This window comes from Trichechus manatus, unplaced genomic scaffold (genome assembly GCF_000243295.1).
Source record: "Trichechus manatus latirostris isolate Lorelei unplaced genomic scaffold, TriManLat1.0 scaffold00014, whole genome shotgun sequence".
NCBI classification, from domain to species: domain Eukaryota; kingdom Metazoa; phylum Chordata; class Mammalia; order Sirenia; family Trichechidae; genus Trichechus; species Trichechus manatus.
Window position 1 is genome coordinate 1,328,719 of NW_004443950.1, and position 13,013 is coordinate 1,341,731.

Genomic DNA, 13,013 nt, shown 5'->3' on the forward strand with positions numbered 1-13,013 from the left:
TTCATACCTGGTATAAATCCCACTTGATCATGGTGAATTATTTTTTTGATATGTTGCTGAATTCTATTGGCTAGAATTTTGTTGAGGATTTTTGTGTTAATGTTCATGAAGGATACTGGTCTGTAATTTTCTTTTTTTGTGGTGTCTTTACCTGGTTTGGGTATATCTTTATCATATTAAAGTTTTCTTCTACTCTTGATAAAATTTTAAATAGTACTGAGTATTGACATTCTAGTTTTTATTTTTAGTTACCTATATAATTAGTATGGTTTTTCTTTCATTTCTCAATGTAGTATATGTCAATTTCCTAAGGTTGAACTATCGTTGCATTTTATATATATTCTACTTAATAAATGCCTACTTTTTAATGTATTACTAAATTTGGTTTGTTAATAATAATTTATTCAGAATTTTTATTTCTCTGTGAGAATTAAATATAGTTTTCTTTTTGGTAGCATCCTTACCCAGTTTTGGTGACAAGGTAACCTAAAATAACAAAGTTGAGAAGACTTCCATTTTTAAATGCTCTGGGCAGAGTTTCTGTGGGAGAAAAGTGTAGCAGTCTTTTCCGGTGAAGATTACAGCCTTGGAAACCCTGTGGAGCAGTTCTACTCTGTCCTACAGGGTTGCTATGAGTTGGAATCGACTCGAAGGTAGTGGATTTGGGCAGAGTTTAAACCACGTAGATATTTGTTTCTCTGAAGTTTGGTAGGACCTGTGGAACTGGGGTTCTTTTTTTAAAGAGTAAATCTTCTACACTCATTTCAACTTTTGAGGGGAGGGCAAGGAGTGTCAATCTAGTAAGATTTTCTACCCCATCTTAAGTCAGTTTGGGTAGTTCATATCCTCATACTGGAATCACGGTCTACTTAAGAGAGGTAGCACAAAGAGCTGAACACTCACTTCTACACTGGCGTAATCGCACATGGAACACTTAAATGGCTTCTCATGGGTGTGTTTGTAACGACGATGCCGCACCAATTCTCCACTGGTCACAAAGGCCATGTCACAGTCTGGGCACTTGTGAGGACGAGTACCTAGAGAAAGGTGGGCACAGGAGGAAGAGCAAGATCAAGGGCACAGTTAATGACACAGAGTTCAATGTGTGACACACAACTGCTGCTAGCGGTTGGACCTTGGTCATTCCACCAACTTTGTAGCAGTCTGAGAGTGGCTTCAAAAGCTACGGGAGGGCTCAGCTGACCTTTACAACTGTAACTGCAGAATATTAGAAATATGTGCCAAATATTTAGTTTCTCTTAATTACTCACTTGAATCTAGATTCAAATTTAAACACAAAATTCTTCTTGTATTCTGTATAAATTTTACAAAAAATATTTTGTGAATATCCTGGTCACCATGGATTAAAAGTTAACAGAAACAAAATGAAAAATATCCCCTGAAGTCTTCTTTAAACCAAACAACAGTTTAGCTTAACTTGTAAAGAATGTCTGCCTTGAGCATTGTGCTCTTTTAAGAACTACCTACGTGGGATCAAACTGACAACAGCATCTTGAAAGAGTAGATAGAAAACTTAAGGGTAGTGAGTTTACATTAATGGGGGGAGGAACAATTTGTAAAAGGAGGGTGAGAATGGCTTCACAACTTGAAAAATGTAATCAATGTCAGTGAATTGTACATACAGAAACTGGTGAACTGGTGTATGTTCTGCTGTGTATATTCTCAAAAAGAACAACAACAACCAAAGGTAACAGAAAACACCCTTCTATTCCAACCCTTGCCAAAGAATAGAGAACATCTTTTACACCTTGATGTTTTATCAAGTATAGGTTACAGGATTAATAGAGCTGACTACATATACAGGGCTATCGGTCTGTCCATATTCTGAAGTATTATGAATCACTTTCAAACATCCATGTTTAATATTCAGTGATCCAAATGTTAATTTATCTAATTAGATAAAATATCAATTCATCTAATTTAACATAATATTTTAATGACCTAATATAGGGTGATGGGTCACTTTTATATGCCCTTTCTTGACATGGTCTTTTATTCCCACCAAATGATTGGGTGGGACTATGCAAATAAGGTGCTTATGTTCCAACAAGGGGATTGAACAACTTGCTAATAATGCAGATAAGGTGTGGAACACCTTGTGGGTGTGGAACACCTTGTGGGTGTGGAACCATACAAATAAGGTGTATGAAACGCTAACGAGGGGACTGGTCAGTTTTACCATCTTGCTAGGCTTAAAATGAGCCATCTCTGAGGTAGAAAGGGAGGACCTCACTACTACCAAGAAGGAGAGACAGGAGTAGAGTGCATCCTTTGGACTTGGGGTCCCTGTGCTGAGAACCTCCTAGACCCAGGAGTCAGAGAGAGAGTGCTGTAACACCACAGATGGTGCAAGATGGCAAGAAGTGGCAGCAGAGAAAGCAGCAGTGGAACCAGAAGACCAGCGTGAAACAGTGCAGTGGGCTTCCTGGCCCACAGAGCAAGGCAGTTACAGTGGATGTGCCAACTCACAGAGTGAGAGAGCTGAGCGCCTTTGGGCAGGAGGCTTCCTGGTGGAGTAGGGTGCCTCCGGGCACTTGTCAGCAGAGCTAGGCTTGCTGACCCACAGAGCTAGAGAGCTGAGTGCCTTTGGGAAAAAGATTAGTGAAGTGGTGTGTCTCTGGGCACTTACTGGTGGAACTAAAGAGCTCTGAAACACTTGCCTGAGCAGGGCAAAGGCCAGGCAGTCCCAAGAACCAGGGAGAGGCCTGTCTGTGGATACGGCGAGAAAGTGTCCTGACCGAAGAACTGTATCCTGAGTCATTTCTGATTCTGAATTGTAATCTGTTACACTTCCCTAATAAACCCCATAATTGTGAGTACTGTCTGTGAGTTCTGTGTGGCCATTGCAACAAATTATCAAACCCAGCAGGGAAGCAGAAAAGAGCGCTGTGGGAGGGATGGCTGGTATAAGAATTGGTAAAAAGGTTTGTCTGACCTCCACTTCATAGGAACCAGCTTTGGGCTGATGGTGATTCTCTCTCCCCATCATGAAGTTAGAGGTCAGGAGCCCCTGCCACACCATTTTTACAGCTAATAATATACTCTGTACATTTTTTTTTTTACTGAAAGCATCCTAGTGTTTTCAAATATATCCTCCCACATTAGCCATATAACATAACTGATTACTTTACTGGCCCTATCTGGATCTTCTCCAGACGTTTTATATTCTGAAATACTGCATTAGAAATATCATGCCCAGGTAACAATGACAACAATAAGGAGATAAAGCTGGCAGCAGAACACAGTGCTGTTTTCATAGACTGTGATTCAAAAAAACTAGTGACTATCTGTAAGTGTGAGCTTGCAATATGTAATGAGTGAGAGTAAGGTACTCCCAAATTGCAAAACTGAAGGAAGGCTTCTCTCTGTGAGAGGCATTAGGAAGAGTCACAATGTCATGATTGGGACCAGTCATACGCAGAAACGTTTCTTCCAGAGACTGAAGAGAAGCCTGGAGATGGAAGTGTGATTGGAATATGACAGTAATTAAGAAATTCCAAGGAAAGTTCCTTTGCTTACTCAATTTGCTCTTTAGCACCACTGAGGAAGGAGTGAAGGACAGTTTTTGTCTGCGAAAAATGTATAGTCTGGTGATAGACAGGTTAAGTAAAACAATTAATAAAAGCAGGAAAACAGCGTCCATTTCTGTTAGGGCAAGGTAAGCTGAAAAACAAGAATTGCCTGTGTTAACCTAGTACTGTGTAGGAGAGAGAAACAGCCCTGACTCTGATAGACACAAGCCTAGCAGTTAGGAAAGAGATGGACACTGCTGTGGGGCAGGGATATTCCTCAGGTTACACAATATGACCACCTATGTCCCTCTGCTCAAAGTCTATGCTCACCAAGCCACCTTTCAAAGGCTATGGCACCTTGACATAGGCAAGGGCATCCCAGAGACTGCAATAAAACTGCATCTACAAGGTATATTTCTCACTATAAAATGATGCCCTGATATATGCATCTGACTCTTGAGACTTTGGTTAGTATGCATCAGTCCCATCCAATCAGCTCTGAGTAACTAGACAGATGGAACTTCTTATTTTTAAAGCTGAGGACCTACATATAGTTCCCTACATCAAGACACTCCCATCTTGGAAAGTCCTACAGGCTAGCTGTATGCCCGTCATATGCCCCCGTCACAGTGTCTTCGCACCACCAATAAATCATATTATCAAGCAGAAACCAGGGCAATGTTGAAAAGTGACTAAGTTACATTAGAAAAGACTATACTGCTGCACAGCATACTGCTTATAGTAAGGACAACATCCATTTGATCATGTTCATTAGACAACCAGCACATTAAATCAAAACCAGAGTCATCACTTAGGAAGAGGTAGAGAACCTGGATAGAGGAAAGCTACTCTGCATTAAAAACCAGGAGAAAGGAAGTTTTTACTGTCATTTGCAGGCAAGTGCCAAAACTGAAAGCTACAAACAGCTGAGAAGAAAGCCATAAGAGAGCTCCAGAGCACAGAGTCCCTCCACTTCAGTGGGCTCCTGAGACCTGGCCACAGCCAACATGAACCTAATGAGACTATCTGAAAAGCACATTTAAAGTGTGTATGAAGCTCAAATGATTAAACGTTTGAATTGCCAGAATGAATGTTAGCAATGCCTTAAACTTTCCATTCTGAGATTGTGAATTACTTATCTTCCCTGAGGTGAAACAATGCCATGCTTTTCACAAAGGTAGGATTTCACTTCTAACGTTCTTCCTCACAGTGCCTGGTGTTTGTTGGTTGGGACTTTTGTGAGGCCTTTTTTTAGTCATTGTTTAAGATGTTAGCAACATAACTGTACTGCCTTCAGGAAATATTACAGGTTAACTATCATAGCGGTTGCAGCAGTACATTGACAAGGAACTGCCAAAAATTCAAGCAAGATTCAGAAGAGGACGTGGAACAAGGGATATCACCGCTGATGTCAGATGGATCATGGCTGAAAGCAGAGAATACCAGAAAGATGTTTACCTGTGTTTTACTGACTATGCAAAGGCTTTTGACTGTGTGGATTATAACAAATTATGGATAACACTGTAAAGAACAGGAATTCCAGAACACTTAATTGTGCTCATGAGGAACCTGTACTTAGACCAAGAGGCAGTTGTTTGAACAGAACATGGCGATACTGCATGGTTTAAAGTCAAGAAAGGTGTGTATCATATTGTGTGGTTTAATGTCAAGAAAGGTGTGCACCAGGGTTATATCCTTTCACCATACTTATTTAATCTATATGCTGAGAAAATAATCTGAGAAGCTGGACTATATAAAGAACTCTGCATCAGGATTGGAGGAAGACTCATTAACAATCTGCGATATGCAGATGACACAACCTTGCGTGCTGAAAGAGAACTTGAAGCACTTACTGATGAAGATCAAAGACCAAGCCTTCAGTATGGATTACATCTCAACATAAAGAAAACAAAAATTCTCACAACCAGACCAATAAGCAACATCATGATAAACAGAGAAAAGACTGAAGTTGTAAAGGATTTCATTTTACTTGGACCCACCATCAACAACCATGAAAGCAGCAGCCAAGAAATCAAATGACGTATTGCATTGGGCAAATCTCCTGCAAAAGATCTTTTTAAAGTGTTAAAAAGCAAAGACATCACTTTAAGGACTAAGGTGAGCCTGATCCACGCCATGGTATTTTTAATTGCCTCATACACATGTGAAAGCTGGACAATGAACAAGGAAGACTGAACAAGAATTGACATCTTTGATACATGGTGCTGACAAAGATACTGAACATACCATGGACTATCAGAAGAACAAACAAATCTGTCTTGGGAGAAGTACAGCCAGAATGCTCATTAGAAGCAAGGATGGTGAGACTTCATCTCACATACTCTGGACATGTTATCAGGAGGGACCAGTCCCTGGAGAAGGACATCATGCTTGGTAAAGTGGAGGGTCAGCGAAAAAGAGGAAGACCCTCAATGAGATGGACTGACACAGTGGCTGCAACAATGGGCTCAAGTATAACAACAACTGTAAAGATGGCACAGGACAGGGTAGTGTTTCGTTCTGTTGTACACAGGGTCGCTATGAGCTGGAACCAATTTGATGGCACCTAACAACAACAACAATAATCATAGACATTTTCTGGAACATCATCCTCATAAAATATGTGTTATTTCTCACTAAATCTTCTTTATGTTCGCCTATAAAAAGGCTATCTGTTTAAAATAAAATCAAGATTACAAAAAGAACACCATAAAACAAAACAAAAATCTTCCTTCTTTAACTTCCTGCTGGAACCAGCTGAGATGAGACTTAAAACCCGAGTTTATCCCAAGTTTTAACCTTTGCTATGTTGTAGGGAGATGGGCGGCACTCATCTCCCTGCTCCCAGCACGCACCTGTGTGTGTGTTAAGATGGTTCCTCAGTAGGGTAACTGTTCTGAATGCCCTACCACAGAGATGGCACTTGTGTGGTCTCTCATCAGTGTGACTTTTCATATGACGATCCAAATTTGACCGTCGTGGACACGTGTAACTGCAGAGTTCACACTGGAATGTCTTCTTTACACCTATATGCAAAATCAAACAGTTACTTGGTGCAGGGTTTCAAAGTGTTAAGATTAATCCCAATCTTAAATTTCTACAAATATATTTCGTTAGTCTTTATAACTAAATGCAATCTAAATCATATCAAGTCATAACTATGTCATGCCACTAATCAATCTATTTTTTTCCTCTTCAGACCTTAAGAAAATACTCAATCTGAAGAACTTTTAGACTGGTTAAAAAGACTGGTACCCACATGAAGATGTTTAAAAAAAAAAAATCCTTTTAATATAAAACAACCTGCATATCATCTGTGCTGTGTGCTTTACTCCAAAGTAGTTTTTTAAGAATATAATGGAGAAACTAATTTTACCTTTCTTTTTAATTTTGGTTGGCTTTGGAGGCTTCATGTTACCAACTACTTTCTCTGCATTAACCTCCGACAGCAGACCCTCCTGCTGCTCTTCCTCAAAATCGTAGACAGATACATCCACATCTTTACCCTCCTCTGTGTAACGCAGTTTGCTCTTTTTGGTTTTCTTTGTTTTTTTGGCTGGTGGCTGATAGTCAGGGTCTTTTTGCCAACTAGGATCTTCCTGAGGCGGAAGTTCCCCTTGCTCTAGCGTCTCCACCTCTCCATTGGCCCCCACTTTCACCACCTGAAATCCTTCAGGCAAAGGTAAGGTGTGACATATCATGGGTTCGCTTTCTGCAAGGCCCTCTTTAGACACTTCATTCTCATAAGCCCCCTGAAGTTCTTCTACTGAAGTGGTAGCAACAGGTACAGTTACGGGAACAGGTACTTGAACAAGCTGAAGCTCTCCTATGTTTATGGGCTGTTCCTCCATATTTACAACCTGCAAGGTTATGATCTGGGTATCGTCCACAGCAGCCTCTGCTTCTGGAGCCACTGCTCCCTCCATTACTTCAGTCTTCATCTGAAGAAGGGTGGGGTCCAGCTGTTCCATCATTACCATCTGTACACCGCTGTTGACATCCTGGACCACCTCACCCCCTTCCGTCTGGTTCTGGGGTAGGTGGCAAGCGTCCTCCTCCTGGCCACCTTCCCGTCGTCTCTGGTAAGTCTTTCTCTCTTTTCCTTTAATAAAAGTTTCGGACTCCTCCACAATGGCTTCAACTGCCTCACCTTCCATCTCCCCTTCCTTTATTAAGGGAGAACACAAATTGTTATTTAAAATACAGTTTGTCGAAATGAAAACATACATTTTAAAATAAAAAGATCCCTGATAAATTAATTAGGCACCAATGGTTGTTAGCATTACAGAAAGATACAAGAGGTATTATGTGCCTCCTGATGGAAGACCAAACACCACCTATGAAGACACAGTCTTGCCCAATAAAACAAAAAAATCTGAAAGTAATTAAGCCTCTATCTCCAACTACCAATTAACAGAAAATTGGTGACAGAGGATGTTAAATTACACTAAAACCAAAAATCAAACCCTCTGCTGTCGATTCTGACTCATAGCGACCCTATAGGACAGAGTAAAACAGTCCCATAGGGTTTCCAAGGAGCAGCTAGTAGCCGTAGCTCTTAACCACTGTGCCATCAGGGCTCCTAAATTACGCTACAGGGATGAAAATCAGCAAAATCCAGACTGAGGGGAAACTCTGTAGGATAAACTACCCAGCTTCTTCTGCAAATAAATCACTAGGAGAAAAAACAGGTCAGTGAACATAGGTCAGTGGTTCTTCTTGGGGCAATTTACAGGTCAGTCCCCTACAACAAAGAATTAACTGGCCCATAATGTCAACAGTGCTGAGGTCGAGAAATCCTGATACAGACAAAATAGACTTAAGAGTCATAGCAACCAAACACAACATATGGATCTTTGATTCCTAATTCAACAAATGGTTAAAAAAGTTAAGACATGAGACAATTAGAAATTTCAGCTCTGACTGGATATTTGGTGATATTAAAGAATTATTAACCAAACTTGTTTAGGTCTTAGGCATTTTCTATACCTATTTATAAATACACTGGCAGAGAGCCTTGTTTTTATAAGCTAAACTCTGTCTTAGAAAACATGCTGTCATAGTGTTGTTGTTTTTTTTTTTTTCCCTTTACCCTGCTTTTTGGAGCCAGAATTGGAACCTGGATCCAGACTCTAGACTCCAAGGACTCTGGCTTATAGACCACACAACCTCACCTCCTGTATCATACTTGACATCAACTTGACATTGATGTATCTCTCTCTCCTGTGAAACCATCAGTTAGTTCCCTGAGGACAGGGACCATGACTATCAAGCAGTTTTTACTCTCTAGCACTGAGTCCAAGTTGGTAAGTACTCAACAAACGCTAACTGAAACGGATATATAAATAGGGAGAAAAAACCCAGCCAATTAATAGTTTCTGGCTCTTAAATCCTGTGAAAGTACTGACAGTAACTAAATACCTATGAGTAAAATGGGTCTGAACAATCATCTAATTCAAAGCAATAATCTAACAAAAACCACAAGTATATACAAGGTTAATTCAAAATTAAAGTTTAAAGTGTTTTGTATTCTTGGCCTAGTCTTCTCAAACAAGGCTTCTGCTACTTCCATTAGAGACATGTTTCTCCAATTCTCTGTCCAGGCAACTTTAGCACTTCTCATGCTAGCAGTCAGAGCCAGGAAGCCTACAGAGACATGGGCAAGGCCTGGTTCCATATTCTGGTAGTTACTGTCTAACATAAGGAGCAGGATAGGCACAATGGTTTAAGATAAAACTAGGTGGGTTTGGAGAAAGGTAACAAACATTTCATAGATGTGCAATTTGAATGGAACCCTGAAACATGGCCAGGACATTCAAAGGCAGAGTCTGGGGTGTGTGTGTATATGTTTGTAGTGAAGGAACTGGATCCCTAGGTAGAATAAATACTCCAAGTCCTATCCACCTCTCTCAGATCCTCTCTCAAACGCATAAGAGAATTGGTTATGGTAAAGATAAAGAGTGGGATTAGCCTATCAACAGATGAATGGATAAACAAACTACGGTACATACACACACATAGTACGCAATAATAAAGAACAATGATGAATCTGTGGAGCATCTCACAACATGGATTAATCTGGAGGGCATTATGCTGAGTGAAATAAGTCAATCACAAAAGGGCAACTATTGTATGAGACTACTACTATAAATACTCATGAAAAGGTTTACACACAAAAATAAACAATCTTTGATGGTTATGAGAGAGGGGAAGGGTAGGGGTGGAAAAACACTAAGTAGACAATAGATAAATGGTAACTTCGGTGAAGGCTAAGACAGTACACAATACCAGGGAAGCCAGCACAACTTGTACAAGGCAAGGTCATGGAAGCTCCATAGATACATCCAAACTCCCTGCAGGGCCAAATTGCTGGGCCGAGAGCTGTGGGGACCATAGTCTTAGGGAATATCTAGCTCAATTCGGCATAAGTATTATAAAGAAAATGTTCTACATTCTACTTTGGTTGAGTAGCATCTGGGGTCTCAAAAGCCTGTGAGTGGCCATCTAAGATACTCCACTGGTCTCACCCCTTCCAGAGCAAGGGAGAATGAAGAAAACTAAACATACAAGGGAAAGATTAGTCCAAAGGACTAATGGACCACAACTACCACAGCCTCCACCAGACTAAGTCTAGTAGTACAACTAGATGGTGCCTGGCTACTACCACTGACTGCTCTGACAGGATCACAACAGAGGGTCTCGGACAGACCTTGAGAAAAATGTAGAACAAAACTATAACTCACAAAAAAAGATCAGACTTACTAGCCTGACAGAGACTGGAGAAACCCTGAGAGTATGGCCCCCGGACACCTTTTTAGCTCAGTAATAAAGCCACTCCTGGAGGTTCACCCTTCAGCCAAAGATTAGATAGGCCCATAAAACAAAACGAGACTAAAGGGGCACATCAGCCCAGGGGCAAGGACGAGAAGGCAGGAGGGGAAAGAAGGCAGGAAAGCTGGTAATAGGGAACTCAAGGTTGAGAAGGGAGAGTGTTGACATGTCGTGGGGTTGTTAATCAACATCATAAAACAGTATAGTGTACTGTTTAATGAGAAAAACAAAACAAAAAAAGAGCTGGATTAAAGCTCGGGACAGAGAAGGGAGTAGCTGAGAGATAGCAGAAAGATGTGCTGGTTGTGGCCACAGTCTGGATGGTCCTGAATGACAAAATGAGAAAACTATACTTCATATGGTTGGCAATGGGAAACCATTATGCCTTCTACATAGGGGGAAGTTGAGATTTACTCATTTCATAAAGAATAGGGCTTGATTTCCTCAACAAAGTGTGTCACTATTTTGCACAAGAGGTATATGCATGATGCATATATACTCTTCTGACCTTCAAGATCCCTCAGTATCTGACCCCATGATAACCTATTCAGATTTATGTCTTGCTACTCTCAAGCTGTTGTCTTTTCACGAGACATAGTTGTTCCCACTGTCATCTCCCTCTCCTTGCTTTGTATTCCAAGTCCTATCTACTTCTCTCAGATCCAGCTTATCCTTAACACAACAAAGCCTTCTGAGGTTCTGTAGCCATTACCCTTTTCTGAATGTCTGCTGATACAATAACCACACAATTTAGCACTTAAAATTTTTCTCAAAATGATCCATTTGTCCAGCTGGACTATGAAAGTCCTGGAGGACAGAAGCCAGGCTTGAAGCAACCTATATTTTTTTTTGAGAGACTCAGCAAACCTAGCCATCTGCATGGGACAAAACCAAGGCTGGTGGGAAACATCCTAAGTTGCTGGGTTGCCAGTCTGATCTGTTCTGTCATTACCTATTTTCATTAGTCCCTTGTTCCCAAAAACAAGATAAAAATACTAGAACATTCAATGCAAAGTCTTCTTACTAGCTGTTCCATTACAGTGGGGACAAATACAATAATAAAATATTATTGTAGAAGGTGACCCTCACGTGTCTGTCAGTTTCTTGTACTGTGGGGGCTTGCGTGTTGCTGTGATGCTGGAAGCTATGCCACCGGTATTCAGATACCAGCAGGGTCATCCATAGTGGACAGGTTTCAGCTGAGCTTCCACATTAAGACAGACTAGGAAGAAGGACCCAGCAGTCTATTTCTGAAAAGAATTAGCCAGTGAAAACCTTATGAATAGCAGCGGAACACTGTCTGATATAGTGCCAGAAGATGAGCCCCCCAGGTTGGAAGGCAGTCAAAAGATAACTGGGGGAAGAGCTGCCTCCTCAAAGTAGAGTTGACCTTAACGATGTGGATGGAGTCAAGCTTTCGGGACCTTCATTTGCTGACATGGTACAACTCAAAATGAGAAGAAACAGCTGCAAACACCCATTAATAACTGGCGCATGGAATGTACAAAGTATGAATCTAGGAAAACTGGAAATTGTCAAAAATGAACTGGAATGCATAAACATCGATATCCTAGGCATTAGTGAGCTGAAATGGACTGGTACTGGCCATTCTGAATCGGACAATCATATGGTCTGCTATGCCAGGAATGACAACTTGAAGAGGAATGACGCTGCATTCATAGTCAAAAAGAACATTTCAAGATCTATCCTAAAGTACAACGCTATCAGTGATAGGATAATATCCATATGCCTAAAAGGATGGCCAGCTAATATGACTATTATTCAAATGTATGCACCAACTACTAAGGCCAAAGATGAAGAAACTGAGTATTTTTACAAGCTTCTGCAGGGTGAAATTGATCAAACATGCAATCAGGATGCATTGATAATTACTAGTGACTGGAATGTGAAAGTTGGAAACAGAAGAATCAGTAGCTGGAAAATATGGCCTTGGTGATAGAAATGATGCTGGAGATCACATGATAGAATTTTGCAAGACCAATGACTTCTTCATCGCAAATACCGTTTTTCACCAACACAAACCGCGACTATACACGTGGACCTCGCCAGATGGAATACACAGTAATCAAATTGACTACATCTGTGGAAAGAGACAATGGAAAAGCTCAATATTATCAGTCAGAATAAGGCCAGGGGCTGACTGCGGAACAGACCATCAACTGCTCATATGCAAGTTCAAGTTGAAACTGAAGAAAATTAGAATAAGTCCACGAGAGCCAAAGTACGACTTTGAGTATATCCCACTTAAATTTAGAGACTATCTCAAGAATTTGAAGCACTGAACACTAATGACCTAAGACAAGACGAGCTGTGGAATGACATCGAGGACATCATACATGAAGCAAGAGGTCACTAAAAAGACAGGAAGAAAAAGACCAAAATGGCTGTCAGAAGAGACTCTGAAATTTTCTCTTGAAGTCGAGTAGCTAAAGCAAAAGAAGAAATGATGAAGCAAAAGAACTGAACAGAAGATTTCAAAGGGTAGCTTGAGAAGACAAAGAAAAGTATTATAATGACATGTGCAAAGAGCTGGAGATAGAAAACCAAAAGGGAAGAACACACTCGGTATTTCTCAAGCTGAAAGAACTGAAGAAAAAATTCAAGCCTTGAGTTGCAATAGTGAAGGAC

At 40.6% G+C, this 13,013-nt stretch overlaps 1 protein-coding gene across 2 annotated transcripts in view; it reads right to left on the minus strand.

Annotated features, from left to right (window-relative positions):
* The window catches only part of CTCF (CCCTC-binding factor), a 57,117-nt gene that overhangs the window by 16,176 nt on the left and 27,928 nt on the right, over window positions 1-13,013 (minus strand). Inside the window, exons 3-5 of one of the 2 annotated variants that reach the window (XM_004371485.2) lie at window positions 6,910-7,699; window positions 6,389-6,559; window positions 904-1,037 (exon numbers count right to left, since the gene is read on the minus strand). In XM_004371485.2, the coding sequence (XP_004371542.1) occupies window positions 904-1,037; window positions 6,389-6,559; window positions 6,910-7,690 (1,086 nt within the window). In that variant the 5' untranslated portion in view covers window positions 7,691-7,699. Of the gene's footprint in view, window positions 1-903; window positions 1,038-6,388; window positions 6,560-6,909; window positions 9,618-13,013 lie in introns of those variants that run through there. The other variant, XM_023726825.1, reaches the window with a different exon arrangement.